The sequence below is a fragment of the Thamnophis sirtalis genome, unplaced genomic scaffold, assembly GCF_051295495.1.
Source record: "Thamnophis sirtalis isolate CommonGarterSnake01/CBP01778 unplaced genomic scaffold, rThaSir2_p1.2 scaffold_15, whole genome shotgun sequence".
NCBI classification, from domain to species: Eukaryota; Metazoa; Chordata; class Lepidosauria; order Squamata; family Natricidae; genus Thamnophis; species Thamnophis sirtalis.
In genome coordinates, this window is record NW_028261395.1 from 30413660 (window position 1) to 30435076 (window position 21417).

General features: G+C 43.0%; 1 protein-coding gene across 2 annotated transcripts in view; it reads left to right on the forward strand.

Annotated features, from left to right (window-relative positions):
* Positions 1 to 21417, forward strand: part of RASGEF1A (RasGEF domain family member 1A) — a 109976-nt gene that overhangs the window by 62878 nt on the left and 25681 nt on the right. For both annotated transcript variants that reach the window (XM_014069661.2, XM_087702247.1), the window contains exon 3: positions 9756 to 9884. In XM_014069661.2, the coding sequence (XP_013925136.1) occupies positions 9756 to 9884 (129 nt within the window). The remainder of the gene's footprint in view (positions 1 to 9755; positions 9885 to 21417) is intronic.

Consider the following 21417-nt stretch of genomic DNA (forward strand, 5'->3'; position numbering starts at 1 on the left):
TTGTGGACTTCAACTCCCAGAATTCCTCCTCTCGCTCTTCATCTTGATGATGTGCGGACGGGCAGGGGGAGGGAGCTGGAACCGGTTCTAAACGGCACTGTAGATTTGTGGAACCTCTTCTATAGAAGAGGTTAGAACTGGCAGGAACCCACCCCTGGTCTAATCCCTTTGGTTTAGATCAGTGATCCTCAACCTTTCTGGCTTGGGAGATGGGGATAGTTTCCTGTGACTGGCAGATGGGCGCCTGCCCCCTCCCCCGCCCATTTGTTGAAGCAGAAAAAAAGATTTGCATGTGAGCACAAGCACCCTCTGCTCGCACAAGGGGAGCTTTGAGTGTTCATGCAGTCATCCGTTGTTTGCATGGTATTGGTATTGGGCCATGACCCAGGGGATGGGAACCGCTGCTCTAGATCCTTGCAGTAACCCGTTAAGAGTGTGAAAGCCTCAATAAATGCTTCCATTTCTGGGTTAGGATAGAGGTTGCCACCCAGTAATGGAAGAACTAGGCCCATAATGGCAAACCTATGGCACATGTGCCAGAAGTGGCGTGCAGAACCATCTCTCCAGGCACACCAGCTGTAACCCATTGCTCTTCCAGGTTCTGGCATGCCGGCTAGCTGATCTTCAGGTGCGCATGCGCGCCAGAAACTGGAAGATCAGATGGCCGGTGTGCATGCGCATGCTGGATGGCTGCTCTTCTGGTTTCCGGCATGCACGTACATGCGCACACACGTTCCCGTTTCAGCACTCAGTGCCAAAAAGGTTCACCAATGCTGGTATAAGTTCTCTTGCTTGAGCAGGGGGTTGGGCTAGAAGACCTCCAAGGTCCCTTCCAGCTCTAATTGTTTGGATGTGGAATCTGAATAGCTAATGTCTCACACAGCCCTACAGCAAAAGCACTTTAAATACTTCAGGAGACTCACCTATGAAATCTGAGAAACGTAGAGCGCTTGCTCAAATCGGGAAACTAAACAGAAAAACTGGGAGCAGGTCTGCGTGACCCGTCAAAACCACGCTCGACTAAACCGCGCCCGATTAAACCGCGTCGCTGACGTCATCAACAGGGCGACAACAGCCAGCGTGGAGAAAGAAGGACGCTTTAAATAGCGCTTTGAAAGCAAGCCGATTCAACTTAAGGTAAGGGTTAGGTTTAGGGTTAGGTTTAGGGTTAGGTTTAGGGTTAGGTTAAGGGTTAGGGTTAGGGTTAGGGTTAGGTTAAGGGTTAGGATTAGGTTTAGGGTTAGGTTAAGGGTTAGGTTTAGGGTTAGGTTTAGGGTTAGGTTAAGGGTTAGGTTTAGGGTTAGGTTTAGGGGGGTTAGGTTTAGGTTTAGGGGTTAATTTTAGGTTTAGGGTTTACAGCATGCTTCTGTCTCCGTGCTGTTGTCGCCCTGTTGATGACGTCAGCGACGCGGTTTAGTCAGACGCGGTTTAGTCGAGCGCGGTTTTATGGTGGAACCCAGGTCTGAATTCCAAACACACGTGGCCTGAAAAAAAATGTCCCACGTCAACAAGTTTTTCCTCCATTCACATTCTAGTTCAACAGACCATTTTCCTAAACCTCTTGCAACGAGAAAGGAAGCAAAATATCTTTTCATCACTTGTCTCCACATGGCAGGCCAATCATCTCTGACTCTTGGTTTATTTATTTGCATCCAGTGCTCCTTCCTCCTCCTGTTTTTTCCCCCACAACAATAACCCTATGAGGCGAGTTGGGCTGAGAGAGAAAGAGAGAGAGAGAGTTATTGTCCCACAGTCACCCAGTTGGCTCTCATGCCTAAGGCAGGACTAGAACTCATCGTCACCCTGTTTTCTAGTCTGGTGCTTTAACCGCCTGACCCAGCTGGCTCTTATGGCTTAGTTCAGTGATGGCGAATCTTTTTGGCACCAAGTGTTCAAACCGGAATGCGCCGGAGTGCTGGAAAGCCGAAGACCAGCTGGTCGGTGTGCCTGCACATGCCGTACACTGGTCTTTGGGTTTCTGGTGCACCCATGTGCGTCAGACAGTTGGTCTTAACATGCACCAGAGCACCAGAAACCTGAACACCAGCTGGCCAACATGCATGCTCCATCGGAAACCCAAAGACCAGGTAGCAACAGTGCACATGCCCACAGAGAGGGCTCTGTGTGCCACTTCTGGCATACCATAGGTTTGACAACACAGGGATACGGTTTCTGGCCTGAGCAGGGGATTGAACTAGAGGACGTCCAATGTCCCTTTCCAACTCTGTTATTTCCTTATCCTGTTATGTAATATGGAGGAAAAAGAAAGAGGCTTGAAGTCAACACTTAGAAGAGAAGGTTGTGGAAACACCAGCTAACACTGTTGTGTTGTGTTTATCCACACGTAGAACAGTTAGCCAGCACAGGGAGGGAGGAGGAAAAGAAAGGAGGCAATTGTTCATTTCTCAACAATTTGGGCTTGGTTGTCCTCTCCTTGCAACCTACATCAACAATCTGTCACATCAAGCCAGCTATCTCCCACGCAAGCAGACAGATCAGGGGCAAGGTCTCCCTTCCTGTCTGTGGCCAAAGGTTGGTCCTTATTTTCACTGCATTCAGCAGCCAGAATTCATTTCAAGACTTCCTCCGTGGAGGTCTGCTTATCTGCTCCTCACTCACCCAACCCATACATGGTGTGTGTGTGTGTGTGTGTGTGTGTGTGTTTAAACAGCCTTAACGGTCTGTCCTCTTGGAGATGTTTTTTTTTTCTCAAACACACGGAAATAAAATTAGGGGCATTTGCTTCATCCACTTGGAATCTTTTCGACGGTTAGATCCTGCGCCCAGATTTGCAGATAGAATAATTCTAGTTTTTAAGGTAGCCTCCGACTTGCAAGAGTTTGCTTAGTGAACAAAGTTAGAACAGCAATGAAAAAAGTGACTTATGACCATTTTTCATGCTTACAACCGTTACAGCATCCCCATGGACACAAGATCAAAATTCAGAGGCTTGGCAACGGACTCATATTTATGACGGTCCCAGGGGAATCACGTGATTCCCCTAACAACAAGCAAAATCAAGAGGGAAACTGGATTCGCTTAACAACCTTGTTTCTAATATAATAAGTGCAGTGATTCGTTTAACAACTGTAGCCAGAAAGGTTGTAAAATGAAGCAAAACCCACTTAACAATTGTCTCACTTAACAACAAAACAATTGGGCTCACTTGTAGTCATACTCAAGGACTACCTGTGTAGCATTTTGAAGCCCATCCACCTTTTCAAAATTTGGCAAGCTTGGATACAAGCCATGATAGGATAAAAAGGGGAAAAAATAGTATTTGAGTATTTCTTGTCCCAATGAGGAGGGGGTCAACCTATTCTCCAAAGCACTGGAGGGCAGGACAAGAAACAAGGGATGGAAACCACTAATAAAGGAGAAAAGCAACCTGGAATGAAGGAGGAACTTCCTAACAGTGAGGACTACTAACTGGTGGAACAGCTTGCCTCCAGAAGTTGTGGGTGCTCCATCAAAAAACGATGGATGGAAACTAATCAAGGACAGAAACAACTTAGAAATAAGGATAAATTTCTTGGTAAAACAATTAACCCGTGGAACAGTTTGCCTTGAGAAGTCGTGGGTGATCCATCACTGGAGGCTTTCAAGAAGAGATTGGACAACCATTTGTCAGAAATAATATAAGGTCTCCTGCTTGAGCATGGGGTTGGACTAGAAGACCTCCAAGGATCCCTTCTCACTCTTTTTTTTCCTGGTCTGCTTAGTTTGTGCCTTACTATCTGTAGCTTGGAGGGTATGCAAAACTCCAGCAACAAAATAATCCCACCTCTAATAATCCCACAGTGAGGACAATTAACCAGTGGAACTGCTTGCCACCAGAAATTCTGGGTGCTCCTTCACTGGAGGTTTTTAAGAAGAGACTGGACAGTCACTTCTCTGAGATGGTATAGGTTCTCCTATTTGAGCAGGGGACTGGGCTAGAAGACCTCCAAGGTCCCTTCCAGCTCTATCCTATTCTGTCTATTCTATGTTTCTGCATGCTCCGTAATCCTCATTCCTTACAGGAATTTAAAATTTTCTCCTTGATTCAAAAGTTCAACACAGTTGAATGGGACCTTACCAGATAATCCTCTGGATGTCATTGCAGGAATTTGGTATGTTTAATCAAGTGAAAAGAAGGACTAGGGGAGGCACGATAGCAGTGTTCCAATATTTGAGGGGCTACGCCAAAGAAGAGAGGGGTCAGCCTATTCTCCAAAGCGCAGAAGGCAAGACAAGAAGCAATGGATAGAAACTAATCAAGGAGAGAAACAACCTGGAACTAAAGATAAATTTTAGTTCGAACAATTAATCAGTGGAACAATTTGCCTCCAGAAGTTGTGGATGTTCCAACACTGGAGGTTTTTAAGAAGGGATTGGACAGCTATCGGTCTGAAATCATATAGGATTTCCTGATTGAGCAAGGGGTTGGACTAGAAGACCTTCAAAGTCCCTTCCCAGTCTGTCTTTCTGGTCTGCCTAGTTTGTGCCCTACTATTTGCAGCTTGGAGGGTACCCAAAATTCCAGCAACAAAACAATTCCACTTGACTTTCTTTGCAATAACTTCCAAATTAAAATGTAAGCATTAAAAGAACATGTTCATTCAAATTTGGGGGAGGGGGAAAAAGTCAGCGAATGTAAATCGGGAATTTGGAGCTTTGGGGAAAAGCTTTTTTCTTTTGCTGTCGAAAGCTAATCGGGAGCTCCTCAAAACAGATTGAGCCAAGATTCATTACAACCGGTTGATGGTGAAGGACGGTAAATCAAAATGACTCCGGACAGATGCAGCCTAAGCCTGGCTTTGGTTTGGAAGAGAGGCGCAGAAGCTTCCCCGAGACAAAAACTCTTCAAAAAAATCAAAGCCAGAAAAGAAAAGAAAAAAGCTGGGTGTGGGGGAGGGAATAAAGCTTGGTGCCCTATTTCGGCTTCTTTCCCTGCAGCTGCTCCAAGTTGCGCGAAGCGTTCAGAAGGCCCGCACAAACAAAACCCATCGCTTTGAAGCATCAGACCGGTTCCTATCTTTTGCAAGATTTGGCCAGCTGTCGAAAGCCATCCCCGGCTTTCACACGTGCCTGTGTGTTTGTAGGCGCACAAGGACACCGCTTCTAAAGGGTTAGCAAATCAGCTGTCCTGTGTGTAAATAACACTGCTAGCTAGTCCTTAGAGGAGATCAACCCTGACTGCTCTTTAGAACAGTGTTTCTCAACCTTGGCAACTTGAAGATGTCTGGACTTCAACTCCCAGAATTCCCCAGCCAGCGAATGCTGGCTGGGGAATTCTGGGAGTTGAAGTCCAGACATCTTCAAGTTGTCAAGGTTGAGAAACACTGCTTTAGAAGGCCAGATCCTGAAGAGGAAAGTCTGCTTTCCATACACCATATTACATCTTATCCACCACCATCCTGCCTCCTCGCCCTCTCTCCTCCTTCCTACCTCCTTCCTACCTTCTACCATCTCTCTCTTCTCTACTTCCCTTTCCTCTCTCCTCTTTCCACTCCTTCTCTCTCTCTCCTACTCTTTACCTCTCCTCTATTCCCTCTCTGCGGTCCTCTCTCTTCCTCCTCTCCTCTTCTTTTCTCTTCCATTCTCTCCACTTCTTACATGGTGTCAGTGTCCGAGCAAGCTCCATTTAATATTGATGGCATTGATAATTACACTCCAGTACATATCTTTCATATTAGTTTTAACATACATCCTCCTTTTAAGGGTATACATGTGTAACAATTCCAGTGTATGGCTGCGGAAGTTGGACCACAAGGAAGGTTGAGCGCCAAATAATGGAGGCCTTTGAACTCTGGTGCTGGAGAAGACTCCTGCAAGTCCCTTGGACTGCAAGGCAATCAAAGCGGTCAGTCCCAGAGGAGATCAACCCTGACTGCTCTTTACAAGGCCGGATCCTGAAGATGAAACTCAAATATTTTGGCCACCTAATGAGAAGGAAGGACTTACTGGAGAAGAGCCTCATGCTGAGAACGATTGAGGGCAAAAGAAGAAGGGGACGACAGAGAATGAGGTGGCTGAATGGAGTCACTGAAGCAGTCAGCCTGAGCTTAAATGGACTCCAGAGGATGGTAGAGGACAGGAAGGCCTGGAGGAACATTGTCCATGCGTTTGCAATGGGTCGGACATGACTTCACGACTAATAACAACAACAAGCTTTCAAAGCAGCCTCACAAGTCTTGTTTGAGTGATGTGGGAAGAAATATCCACCTGGTTCTGTTCCAAGCCAGGAGAAAGACAATGGAAACATGGAAGCTGATTGGAAAGATGGCTTATTGATGAAGCAGAGGCACATGGGTTTGTGAGTCTGGGCAGCTGAGCACATGGAGTTGAAAAAGAGGAGTATTTATACCTTCTCTTGGGCTTTGCACTTGACCCTCCTGTTCCTGTGCAAGAACATGTACTTTATTGGCTGTTGTAGGGGTCATAGCTGGCTCTGTAGGTTGTCTGAACTCCCAGGTTTGGTTGAAGTTTGGACTTCTGATGCAATGAAGGGGCGCTGGGCAATTTCTCTTGTAGCTGGTGGGCTAATCCTACCTTTGTTCAGACCTTGCTGCAGGGAACCTTTGCCTATGAATAGAGCTACCTAGATGCTTGGCTTCTTTCAATAAGCTTTTATCTCCTGAGTGCTGACATCTGCTGGGGGCTATTAAGAAAGACTTGAGGGCTGCTTTCTCCCTCTAAAAACATGTTTCTCAATTTCTCATCCAAGGAAATATAATAGTCTGTCTTTTTAAAAATATTTCTTAAAATATTTCATTCTTTTAGGAGAGAGGTAGGTGCTAACTTTCTACATTGTCAGAAGAGGAAGGGCTTCCTTTCACTAGTGGGATTCAAAAATTTTACTACTGATTCTGTGGGCGTGGCTTGGTGGGCATGGTATGGCTTGGTGGGTGTGGCAGGGGGAGGTTACTGTAAAATCTCCATTCCCTCCCCACTCCAGGGAAAGGATACTGCAAAATCCCCATTCCCTCCCCACTCCAGGGGAAGGATACTGCAAAATCTCCATTTCCTACCCATTCCAGGGGAAGGATACTGTAAAACCCCCATTCCCTCCCCACTCCAGGGGAAGGATACTGTAAAACCTCCATTCCTTCCCCATAGGGAAAGGATACTGCAAAATCTCCATTCCCACCCCACTCCAGGGGAAAGATACTGCAAATATTTCATTCTTTTAGGAGAGAGGTAGGTTTCTTCTGCTAACTTTCTACATTGTCAGAAGAGGAAGGGCTTCCTTTCACTAGTGGGATTCAAAATTTTTACTACTGATTCTGTGGGCGTGGCTTGGTGGGCATGGCATGGCTTAGTGGGTGTGGCAGGGGGAGGTTACTGTAAAATTTCCATTCCCTCCCCACTCCAGGGGAAGGATACTGTAAAACCTCCATTCCTTCCCCACTCCAGGGGAAGGATACTGCAAAGTTTCCATTCTCTCCCCATTCCAGGGGAAGGATACTGTAACATCTACATTCCCTCATCACTCTAGGGACGGATACTGCAAAATCCCCATTCCTTCCCGATCAGCTGGGACTCGGGAGGCAGAGAATAGATGGGGGCGGGGCCAGTCAGAGGTGGTATTTACCGGTTCTCCAAACTACTCAAAATTTCTGTTTCCGGTTCTCCAGAACTGCTCAGAACCTGCTGAATACCACCTCTGCTTCCTTTGCACTAACTTCCTCCTGAAAATACTTTTTCCAATGCTTTATTCAACCCTGGGAATTCATCTGGGATTTGAGTGGCTTCTTGAGATAACACACAAGTATTGACAGCACAGAAACCACAACAGCCTCTGGAATATTGCCATTTCATCTTCTTTTTCTGGTGTTCTTTTGGCGATAATGGATACAGGGAGCCCTCGACTTACCACCCCAGTTGAGACCAAAATGTCTGTGGCAAGGCAAGTCTGTCGTTAAGTGAGTTATGCTCCCATTCTATGACCTTTCCCACCACAGTCATTAAGAGAATCGCTGCAGTTGTTAAATGAATTAATCTTCCCCAATTTGTCTTGTCAGAAAGTCACCAAAGAGGATCCCACGACCCCGGGAAATGTTCATAAATTGAAGCCAGTTGCCAAGTGTCCAAATTTTGATCGAGTGTTCATGGGGATGCTGCAACCGTCATAAATGCAAAAAATGGTTGTACTTTTTTCAGTGCCGTTGTCATTTTGAACTGTCACTAAATGAATGGTTATAAATCGAGGACTACCTGTACTGGATAGCCAGAACTTTGAGTCAATTCAATTCACTTTATTATAGTCATAACCAGAGAACAGAACAATTAAAAACACTTGGTAGATATACAATTAAAAATTCTAGAATAAAATAATAAATAACAGATAAAATCTATGATAAAATCCAGTCTGTCGGACTGGACTGGACTGGACTGGACTGGACTGGAGTAGAGTAGAGTAGAGTAGAGTAGAGTAGAGTAGAGTAGAGTAGAGTAGAGTAGAGTAGAGTAGAGTTGGAAGGGACCTTGGGGGTCTTCTACTCCAACCCGCTGCTCAAGCAGGAAACCCTATACCATTTCAGACAAGCTGATGTCCAATTCTCTTCTTAAAAACTTCCAGTGTTGGAGCATTTAGAACTTCTGGAGGCAAGTTGTTGCACTGATTAATTGTTCTAACTTTCAAGAAATTTCTCCTTATTTCTAGGTTGCTTCTCTTCTTGATTAGTTTCCATCCATTGCTTCTTGTCCTGTCTTTTGGTGCTTGGGAAAATAGGCTGACCTCCCTCTTCTTTGGGAAGGGTCTCAACTCTGCCCACCCTATTCTTAGATTTTTCAACCAAAGCTCTCTACTTGAGAACCACAACCATGGAAAGGCATAGAGAGTCAGAATTTGTGTGAATGCCTTTTTGGCAGAGGTTTGCTAAGCCTCCTTGTTCTGGAGTATTTTGAATCACCCTGTGGCTAGCTCTGAGACTATGTTTGTGTCAACTCAAAGAGATTCCTGCCTTTGATATATATCTGGGAAGCTCTGCAGAAATCCACCTTAATGAGCTGCTTCATCTTGATAGAGCATTGATTTGACACTTTCCAGCAGAGCGTTGATGTGATACTTTCTGGGGATGCTTTGATATGTTTTGCAGTTGTGTTGTCTGCATTTCTTTGTCAGTTGATAGGGGGAAGGGGGATGTTTATCATCCCTGATTGGTGTTAATTCTGATATTTGCAGTTTTGTTCCATAAGCTTGATAGCTCAAAATAAGGAAAAGGTTCTTGATCATCATTTTTCAAAAGAGAAATACCCAAACCTCCTTCAAGGAAAGCTTGACACCTTCACAGACGTGTGTGTGTGTTGTGTTCAGTTTCAGTTCAGTTTCAGTTTATTTTATTTGTATGCTGCCCTTTTCCCCCGAAGGAGGACTCAGGGCGGCTCACAACTCGAACCGGGGAAGGGGGATACAGACAAAAATTTAAAAAACAAACATAACAATATATAATTTAAAACTCACAACAGTCCTACCATTCGAGACGGGAGCAACAGCTCTTTAGCCCCAGGCCTATCAGAACAGCCAGGTTTTGAGGGCTTTGCGGAAGGCCTGGAGGGTGGTGAGGGTTCGAATCTCCACGGGGAGTTCGTTCCAGAGGGTCGGAGCAGCCACAGAGAAGGCTCTCCTCCGGGTAGTTGTCAGTCGACACTGGCCGGCGGATGGAATTCGGAGGAGGCCTAATCTGTGGGATCTAATCGGTGTATTTGTGTATGTGTGAAATCAATTTTAAAGGTCCTTTCTGTTTCGTTCTCCCCTCTTTTCGATACAGAGGACATACATTTTCACCTTCCTTCTGAGTTCCCGTGTCTTCATTCATCCTCATGAGCTCCTGGCTAAAGTTGGAGACCTCTGCCTGAAGCAGAAACAGCAGCTGGAGACCGGGGTTGAAGCAGACAAGGTAAGCGAACGATCAAGTGGTTTCCTGCATTTTCTTTCCTTCTGCAGTGACATCTACGTCACTAATGGACAAACAGGCCCTTCACCCAGTGGCATGAGTTAATGAGCTCAATGCTGGACTATAGAGGTCTTTTATGCCCTATATTTGTATATAATGATTGGAACTTCCTTACCTATTGTACTTTTTAGGCTAGTGTAATGTTACTTTTTTGTATAAGAGTTGAATAAAACCTGTTGGGAAACTGGAATAAGATAGTTTCTGGGCTAGGACCCTGCCTACTGCAGGGTCCTTGGTGCTCTCTGAGCTTGGTGGTTTTCTTGCAGATGTTTCATTACCAAACTAGGTAACATCATAAGCACTAGGGGTTCTGGTTAGCTAGCACTGCTAGCACTGGTGATGTTACCTAGTTTGGTAATGAAACATCTGCAAGAAAACCAGCAAGGTCATAGAGCAACAAGGACCCTGTACTTCAACCCTGAGTTACAAATGTTCTCTTCTAGCTTGTTTACTGTTTCAGGTGTCAATTTGCGGTATCAGGAGCAACACAATTCTGCCCAAATTACCAGACAAAGTCTCTCTCAGTTTCCTTCTGCAGGTCAATACACAATGAATTTGGATATTCTTTGACATAAGCATGAATTATTCAGGAACTGGAAGAGGCAAATTTGGCTTCTGAAATACTCCTGAATCCACTGCAATTAGCAAACAAAAACCTGGGATGACTTTTCCGGTGGCAATCAATATTAAAAGCCATGCACCCAAAATGTTTAAACGGGGCTGTGGAATTGTTAAATTCTATCTCCAAGAATTTAGCTCCTCCTTGCTGGACTAACTCCAGATATTCAAAGTAGAATATGCCACAGCTTAAAGTGCTTGCGTCTCTTCCTAGGTTTGGGCACCCTTTGGAAAAGGTGTGACTGCTTTCAGATGTTACTTTCACACTGCTGTTTAAGTCATGCTCCAGAAGCACATCCTGAAGCAAAGAACTGCAGAGATAGAATGTAGAGTATTTGGAGGCTCAAATGATCCATTTGGACACATTCACATTTCTTCTCGGACTTAACATTATGCCTGAACTGATCCAAACTGGCTGAATCCCACTCCTGGTTTTATGTGCTGCCCACATCCCGTGGGTGAGGCTTTGCTTGTTTCCATGGCCCTGTTTCTAAATAGTTTTTTATTTTCCATTTACATAACATATAATCACATGTATACTATTACATAGCCAATATCATATTGTACTAATTAATAATTACATCAGTTCATCTTGCCATCAACTCCCGGGAAAGAAAGAAAAAAACTATAAAAGATGGAAACCAATTATTGGCTCTTCTGCTCTCCATACACCACTTTCTTCTGCCTCTCTCCTCCCCCTCCTTACCTCCTTTCTTCCCTCCATCATCCTTTTCTACTCTACTTCCCCTTCCTTTCTCCTTCTCCTCTCTCCTCTTTCCACTCCTCCTTATTCCCCTCATCTTCCCCCCCTTACCCTCTCTCCTATACCTCTCTTCCTATCTTTCTTCTCTCCTCTGCTTCCCACTCTTCCTCTCATTCACTTGGTGTATTTCAGCTTCTGAGCAAATTCCATTCTATATTGTTGGTATTTATACTTCTATATCCATATACTTAACATATCTTAGTTTTAAAAATAAATAAATAAAAGAAGACAGTATACATGTACAATCATATTACTTTAAAATCTAACGCCCCTCGTCAAGCCTAATATACTTCCCACCCTCCCCCCAACCCCCCCCCCCCAAACCTTCCCTTCCCTAACTTCCCAGAACTCATACACGGTATAAATCTTTAACAAAAACAGTCTAAAATATATTTGAAAAAGAATAGGAAATTGATAACATATTTAAATTGAACTTAGCTCCTCCTTGCTGGACTAACTTTAAACAATTTATATCATTCCTGATCTTAATCATAAGCTATCTGGAATTTCTTAGTCCCATATTTATTTTGAATATAATTAATCCATTTTTTCCAGTCTCGTTTATATCTCTCATTTGAGTAGTCAATGGTCCTGTTTTCTAGCATGCCACTGCCTGGTGCAGTCCACAGACTGGGGTTGGGGATCCCTTCCTTAAGGGATTACAATAAAGCTGTGATGGCGCAGTGGTTATAATGCAGTATTGCAGGCTAATTCTGCCGACTGCCAGTAGTTCGATTCTCACCAGGCTCAAGGTTGACTCAGCCTTCCATCCTTCCAAAGTCGGTAAAATAAAGACCCAGATTGTTGGGGGCAATGTGCTGAAATTGTAAACCACTTAGAGAGAGCTGTAAAAGCTCTGTGAAGTGTTATATAAGTCTAAGTGCTATTGTTATTGCTATTGCTAATAGTTAGATCAGTGCTGGCCCTTTGATGAAAAAGTCAAATTTGTAAACTGGAAAAGAAAGAGTTGTGTATTCTGTCCTTGAATACCTAGAAAGACTATGAAATAAACTCTGGTATAATGCATGTTTATAATAAATTGAAAGTTTCACCTTAATAAGCTAAGAAAGATGGGTTCTACTTAGTAAGTCAATGGAAGACCACCATGTCTTTCTTGGTCTGTTAAGGAAATTTGAAAACCTCATGGAAGCAATAATGAAACTATTCCATATTGTTGCTAAGAAAATGTCTCGTGCTCAACTCAAAGGAGATTAACATTTCAACTAGACTCAACTGCAGTAGCAATAGCACTTAAGACTTATATACTGCTTCACAGTTCTTTACAGCCCTCTCTAAGCAGTTTACAGAGTTAGCCTATTTACCCCCAACAATCTGGGTCCTCATTTTACCCACTTCAGAAGGATGGAAGGCTGAGTCAACCTTGAGCCTGGTGAGAATCGAACTGCCGAACTGCAGCTAGCAGTCAGCTGAAGTAGCCTGCAGTACTGCACTCTAACCACTGCACCACCTCTGTAAACTGCTTAGAGAGGTCTGTCAAGCACTATGAAGCAGTATATAAGTCTAAGTGCTATTGCTATTAGAGCAATGTTTTTATTTCCGTTTCGATGTGCTTTCCAAGAGGGAATTAGAAATAAAGAAGCTTGGCAAAGACACAGCAAGAAGAAATTTGGAGGATAAGATTTCATTAACTTGTAAGGGGGGGGGAGGGAAAACCTATTTTAACAGAGCTTAGCTTAACAGAGGCATTCGGTGTCTCTTGCTATTGAGACTCTGAATGTTCCTACTGAAACATTGGAATGGGATATAGAAACTTGCCTTGCATTTCTCTCAGCTCCTCCAGTTGATAAATAGAAAAGTCGAACTTTTAAATGTCTACGGAGATTCTCAGTCATACAGGTTCTAGTCGTCCCAAAGGTGCTTTTTCAGGGGACCCTGAGAGGACACAGACAAACCTCCCGCTGGCCTCAATGACTCTCTAAAAGAACACAAATGCCCAGCGGTCTGCCAGGAGTATAAACCCTTCCATTCCCCACCATCCAGTCAGACCTGAAGAAGCTTTTTGGATGAGAAGCGAAACATCTTCAAGGAAAAACAAAGCAAGTCCAATTGCCTCTTGGGGGGGAGAAAAGTACCTTTGGATTCAACTTTTAAAATATACGTGTTTTAATCAACAGTGCCATGGTTTTTCTTTCAATCCAAATTTTGAAAATAATTTTAAAAATGGTAAGGTAAGGATATCAATCAAAAGGGACCACACTGCTGTTCTGATTGAGGCTTCCTGAGAGCATGAGACAAACTCCTTGTCCCGATACAAACCATTTTATTAATTTACTGTGAATTCTGCTTATTCGCATCCAGCAAAATCTTTCAAGGGAGGATTTACAGTCACAAACCTTATCTGGCTTGGAGAGCTGCCAGGTCGATATCTGCAGAACTTGGCAAGGAATCTCGGAGAGTCACGAACCAATTAAACGAGCTAATTGTCTCCTGCAAACTCCACTCCTCTTTTGCTCCTCTTTTATTTTCTCTGAGAGGGGCCATTTATCGTCCACCTGTGCGCACACTGGGAACAGGCTCCAGCTGTTTGTCTGCCTCACTGACTTTGAAGGCAGCTGATAATTGGCATATCGCTCTGGCCCCCTTTCTGCCTCCGGCGCAGAACCCTCCTCAGAGCCTTCCCCAGACTCCAGGACTGGCCCATGTTTCTCCCTAACCTCCTCACTGTCCGAATCTTCTGGCGGGCCACAACAGATGCAAAAGAGGGAAGATTTACCCACACACCTTGCACAGCGATAAAATATTGGCAGAAACACTGTATGAAAATCAAAGCTGCTCGATGGTGTGTAAGTAGAAACATTGGCAGGAAAACTCCGTGTTGCTGTTGCGTGCTAAACTATTTGCCATTCCCACGTGAGCTCCACCAGTGACTAGCAAAATCTCAAAAGAAACTGTTCCAAATCATAAGCTGGCAGATTAAAAGCAAACTTTAGCGCTGCTTAGATCAACCTGGGAGGCTTGACGAGACAAGTAGACATCTCAAATCCCCAGTTTTATTACGTCTTCAGTGGGTTGTGAACTCTGCCAAGGATGGCTAAGCAGCAAACAACAGGAAACCCATCTGAGGTTCAGAAAACAATCCTTATATAATAATAAGTTAGGATCGACACGGCTGCTGAAAAAGTAGAACATTAAAACATATGTGACTACAGTAAGTTGTGCATATACGACTTACGACAGTTTTGTTCGGTGATCATTTGAAGTTACAGTGGCATTGAAAAACAGGGAATTACAGCCCTTTTTCATTACATATGACCACTGCAATCACATGATGTTCATGTGATCAGAATTTGGACACAACTAGTTCATATTTATGAAGGTTGCAAAGTCCTGGGGTCACCTGATTCCCCTTTGGCAATAAACAAAGTCACTGGGGAAGCCAGATTCAATTAACAACCATGTGACTAACTTTACAACTGCAGTGATTCTCTTAACAACTGTGGGCAAGAAAGGTTTGTAAAATGGGGCAAAACCTGCTTAGCAAGAGTTTTACTTAGCAGTGGAAATTTTGGGCTCGTTTGTGGTCATGCGTCAAGCACTACCCGTAGTAGCTAGGTTACACATATCCCAGACCTGTGATGTTGAACCTATGGCAATGCAGCTGCCCTCTCTAATGGCATGCGAGCCGTTGCCCCGGTTCAGCTCTGCCACGCATGTGTGCATGCCTCCCATCAGCCAGCAGGTATTTGGATCTCTGCCACGCATGTGGGGGGATGGGGCATACAGGGGGGGTTGCAGGCGCATGCCCAGGGGGGGCAGGTGCATCCAGGGGGGTCACACACACAGGCATGGGGGGGGTTGCAAGGGGGGGATGCTTGCATGTGCAGGGGGCACGGGGCATGCACAGGGCAGGGTGCATGCGCAAGGGACATGCATGCATTGCATTTGGAGGGTTTGGATGTGCGAACGCGCTCCGGAAAAGGTTAGCCATCACTGTCCCAGACAGTTAACAGGGAACAATTTCCTTAGTATGTTCACTTTGTTCTGTTTGTTATACATAAACAACATTGCTTCAAAACATGTCCTTATGCAACACGCCGATGTGTTACAAAATCTGGAACAAGCATCTGACTTGTTCTTAAATGTCAAATCCCAGTTAAGAGTTTGATCTGTTTCAAGGCAACATCTCCCGTCATGTTTACTCTGGGTCTGAAGCGATTTTACAAACGCACAGAGCTAGCTACGACTTTCATATCCATCTACCAGTATTATATGCGGGGAGGAGTACATGTTTCAGGCAACAGCTCCTTGAACTGAGCTGGATTCTACAGACAGATCTGTGATGTTTTCCTGGGAACAATATCGGTTGCTCTTGTTTTGTTCTAGGGTCCTTTTTATTTACTTCCACGTACCCAGTTTTGTGGATCTTCATCCGATCCCTAACCAACTCTGATTCTGCAGAGATTTTTTTGAGTTCAACCAAAATAATAAATGCTGCCTGTGTTAGTAGAGTGAAAGAAAGTGAAGGATCTGTTTAAATTCGATCCCTGGAAATTCAGGAGAAGAAGAAAAAAAGGGATTGGACCATATTCTACCACCTCTCCTTCCTGACCACTTTGTAAGCCTATGAAGTCCTCAATATCCAACTTGATGTTCCTTCTCTATGTTCCTTCTGCTTCAGCAAAGAGACCTAGAGCTTTTGGGAGCGTTTGAAGAAGTTTCAAGTCCAGTCTTTTGTCGAGGATGATGATGATGATGATGATGATGATGATGATGATGATGATGATGATGATGATGATGATGATGATGATTCAGTTAAGTGCTTGAGCAGGGGGCTGGACTAGAAGACCTCCAAGGTCCCTCCCAGCTCTATTCCGATTGATTGAACGATGATGGTGTCATCCAAAATCAAAAGTGTTGGGTGCCACAAGAAGGAAAGTGGAACAAAGTCATTGAAGCCATTCGCTTAGGATGAAAGGAATGTTAGGATGACCCTGTTACCTGAGAAATTGTTTGAAATTTTTCAGAGTTCAATTTGGACATTTATAAATGAGATCCCCAATTCTCCTGTGTCTTAGCAGGAGACAAGTAACCTAGTTGAGAACACCATGCTTGGAGTGTCTTAAGAACTTCACAGTAGCAGTTCCTTCCATGTTGTTGCCAGAACACACAACAGAAGTCTCCACAAAGGACAAAAATCTGAGCTAAATTCAGAGTCTCATTCAAAAAACAACAACCCAACCTTTTCATGTGATAAGACTCAATGAAGAATTTCTGGAATTATTCTTATTATTATTCTAAATTTATCAGACTTGAACATTCTGATTCTACAAAAAACCACCCTATTTGGAACAGCTTATATCCTCTGATGTTACCTTAACAGTTCCTAGGTCCTTGGTTAGGACTCGAATTGTTGAGCTACCAACCAGCCTCAAAGGCTGTGAATCTCACCAAAGATTTAATAATAATGATAAAAATAATAATGTGATTATTATTGATTATGTGAACCAAAGTACAGAAAAATTGCTACATGCTGTGAAACGGAGAACAGTATAAAAACAACAGAAACAAAGGCAGAATATAAGGAAAAACAGCTGGATGACAAGATTAAATAGATGGAAAACCAAAGCTTTGCATGGACAGCACTTGAAAAACATTGAAGGAAAATGTGATGACAACTCGACATGGACATGACTTAAGACATGGGAACCATCAAGAAAGAAACAGAAGGTTTAATACTGGCTGCTCAAGAACAAGCACTACAAACTAATGCCATGAAAGCGAAGATACAAAAATCCACCGACAAACCAAACTGCCAACTTTGCAACAACAAAGTTAAAACTGTTTCACATTTAATAAGTGAATGCAGCAAAATTGCACAAACTGATTACAAAGCTAGACATGACCAAGTTGCTAAATCAATCCACTGATCATCATGTAAAAAATACAACTTACCTGTATCTAAAAAGTCATGGGAACATAAAGTAGAAAAAGTTATTGAAAATTAAAAGGTGAAGATCTTGTGGGACTTTTGAATACAAGCGGATAGTCATTTGGAACACAACACGCCAGATGTCACAGTTGTCGAAAACCAAAACGTACAATTTATTGATATCGCGGTATCAGGAGATGCCAGTGTTGAAGAAAAAGAACTGGAAAAAAATCACAAAATATCACGACCTGGCCATCAAAACTACCCAATTATGGATGAAGCATGTAACAGTGATACCCATTGTCATTGGGGCACTTGGTAACCATGTCCAAGAATTTTATAAGATACATCAACAAATTGCAGCTTCCTGCAATAACACCAGTGGAACTGCAAAAAACTGCGCTACTCGGAACATCATATATTTTAAGAAGGTACTTGGTTGATACCTAGGACACTGGCAGCAACCTGTGTCAACCAACAGCAGCAGTCAATGGTATTTGTGATGCATTTTTTAATGTTCAGTTGACTGAGTTTCATGTTTAATGAATAAAGTAAGTAACAACAACAACAAAAATAAAAATCACTGCACAGTAGCCAGATGTTCAGATTGGATTGGGCATTTTTGTCTACCTATCAAGTCCTTAGCAAGGACCTGGGATAGGCAAATCTAGATGTTTGATGGTGTTACAGATATCGTCTCAGGATGGAAGCAGTTCCAAGTAAAGCTGCCTTCTGCAACTGACTGATGGCAAATTTGTCAATGCCTGTGGTGTTCTAGTGATGCTCCAGTTGTTTTTTGATTGCACCCAAGGCGCCTATTACTATTGGTACTACCCTTGCTTGCCTTTGCCATAGTCGTTCTATTTCTTTTTGTAGGTCTTTTTATTTTGTTATCTTCTCCAGTTCTTTCTCTTCTCTTCTGCTGTCTCCAGGTATGGCCACATCCACTATCCAGACTTTTTTGTATTTCTTATCGACAACTATTAAGTCCGGGGTGTTATGTGGCAGGTGCCTGTCTGTCTGGATTCTGAAGTCCCAGAACAATTGAACTTCTTCCTTTTCTACGACATTCTCTATTTTATGGTCCTACCAGTTCTTGCTTATAGGCAAATGATATTTCTTCAGATCTTCCAATGCACCATTGTTGCTACTTTGTCATGCTGCTGCTTATAAGTTTGTGTGACCTTTTTTTTTTTCATAAAGTTTTTATTTTATTTTACAGTATGCAATCTTCTTGCAGCAGCTTACCAGGTGGTCCACTGTTTTTTCGGCTTCTTTGTGTAGGCGGCACTTACTGTCTGTTGTTGTAAATTATTATTATTATTATTATTATTATCACAATTGTATCACAGCGGCCAGTTGTTTTGCTGGATTTGGCATTGATTACTAGTCGGGCCCCATCCAGGGGCCTAGGACGTCATAACATATTTTCATAATATGCGTGCGGATCCAAGTAGTGCGGCTTTTTGCATTTGACTGATGGTGATTTTGTCAATTTTTAACTGTTTTAAATGTAATTTCAGTGCTTTTGGAATAGCACCCAGTGTGCCAATTACCACTGGAATTACCACTGCTGGTTTGTGCCATAATCTTTGAGTTTTGATTTTTAAATCCTGGTATTTTGTGATTTTTTCATGTTCCTTCTCGTCAACCCTGCTATCACCTAGTATTGCGATGTTTTTAATTATTATTATTATTATACAATTGTATCACAGCGGCATTGGTTACCAGGGGCCTAGGACGTCGTAACATATTTTTGTAATATGCGTGCAGATCCAAGCTGTGCGGCTTTTTGCATTTGACTGATGGTGATTTTGTCAATTTTTAACTGTTTTAAATGTAATTCCAGTGCTTTTGGAATAGCACCCAGTGTGCCAATTACCACTGGAATTACCACTGCTGGTTTGTGCCATAATCATTGAATTTCAATTTTTAAGTCCTGGTATTTCGCAATTTTTTCATGTTCCTTCTCATTCATCATCATCATCATCATTATTATTATTATTATTATTATTATTACAGAAGCCCAACTTAAACTGAGCATTCTCTTGTAGAGGAAATTCTAAAAAAAATACACCTTCCTTTTTCTTCTAAAGGGAATTGGACTAATTTGGCATCTGTAAGACTCTCTCAATTCCCAAGCAAGGGTGCACAGCACAGAAGGAATAACTCATTTTCCTTCCTCTTTAGAAAGAGGGAGAAACAGTCATGAACTTTTTAGCTGATATGATTAGAAGGGTGAACAAAGGAAGTCTCTGCTTCTCACCGCTTCGTTCAAAGAAATCCCTCTAGTTGCTCCCAGAACAAGCATTTAAGCATTTCCCTTCCTTGAGAACTAGCTTCCAAATTAAAACCCAGCCATCCATGCTAATATAAAGAAACAGGATGAGGTTTATGACAACAATGGGCACCAGAAGCAAATGAACAATATGCCTTGCAACCAAGAGGGGACCAAAAAGTCCCCACCCTCCAGGACCCAGTTGACTGACTCAATAAGGAAGCATATTTCCAACTCTCTCCAACAATGCCACGTTGAAATCTGATCATCTTTGAATTCAAGCTAACGTCCAATTAAGTTGGAGGAACCATTTCTCTACGAATTGGATAATTCTAGGAAGAGTTGTGCATTTTTCTTCTTTTCAAGAAGTTCTTCCATCCCACCTTGGTCAACCATTGAGTGGTGTGTGCTAGGGTGGTCCATTCACAGGAATGGCGCTGTCCAGAAAGTCAAGGTGGAGGTTGCAACCATTGCAAAGTCACACATCTTGTTGTGTTATCTCCTGGAAATAAAGGGACCAGGCTTTGATTATACAGCTGTAGCTATCCTGACTTTTTTTTTTACCCTTCCCATGGATGTCCCTGGACTGGGGGCCCTATTCCTGACAGTTAGAACAATTAATCAGTGGGACAACTTGCCTCCAGAAGTTGTGGGTTCTCCAACACTGGAAGTTTTTAAGAAGAGATTGAACAACCATTTGTCTGAAATGATATAGAGATTCCTGCCTGAGCAAGAGGTTGGACTAGTAGACCTCCAAGGTCCCTTCCAACTCTGCTAATTCTATTCTAATCTCTCTCTATCTCTCTCTATCTCTACTCTGTTCTGTGATCTATTCTATTCTATTCCATTCCATTCTATCTCTACTCTGTTCTGCGTTCTATTCTGTTCTGTTCTACTCTACTCTATTCTGTAATGAAATTAAGACAAAAAATAATTTGATTTGATCTCATTGGCGTATATACTTAATTCATTATTAATTCGCACGATTGACCTCAAGTCATATGCATTTAATAATCTTCTCGCCCTTCTCCATATTAAAAACCCGAATCCCACTGCAAATTCTAAAGATGTGGAAGGAACACAACCCACTTTGTCGAGGGATGATATGACCAGTGCCTTTTGTTCTCATGTATAAAAACTGCACAGATATGCCCCCATTTGGAAATGCTGAAAACTCTCACCCACTTTAAAATGCAGGCACTAGCCTGATATTTATACTGGTTTTAGAGGCGTTGAAAAACTTCAAGCTAAGAGAGCCTGAAGGATCCTTTTTCGTAAGAGTGTAAAATAGCACTTAGATTTACTAGTGTTTTTCACCAGGAGCCTTCCAAATTGCCATGTCCAATTCATTTCATGTTTCTTTGAGCTGCTGCCTCTTCTTTTAACTCAGGGTGTTGGGAGTGTGCTGGGATAAGCATTTATGCATACCTGTAATCTTTCTAAGGGACGCGGTGACTAAGACTCTGAGCATGTGGATCAGAAAGGTCAGCAGTTCGACGGTTCAAATCCCTAGTGCCACATAACAGAGTGAGCTCCCATTACTTGCCCCAGCTTCTGCCAACCTAGCAGTTCGAAAGCATGTAAAAATGCAAGTAGAAAAATAGGAACCACCTTGGGTGGGAAGGTAATAGTATTCTGTGCGCCTTCTGCATTTAGTCATGTCAGCCACATGACCACGGAGACGTCTTCAGACAGTGCTGGCTCTTCGGCTTTGAAATGGAGATGAGCACCACCCCCTAGAGTCGGGAACAGCTAGCATGTATGTGCGAGGGGAACCTTTTCCTTTTCCTTATAATCTTTCTCTTTATAAACAAATTTCAAAATCAAGCCGATTTAGAAGACCAGCTTAGGTCTAACATAATGCAGCATACAGAATGTTATTTCAGAACGTTCCATAACCAAATGGGAAGGGACCTTGGAGGTCTTC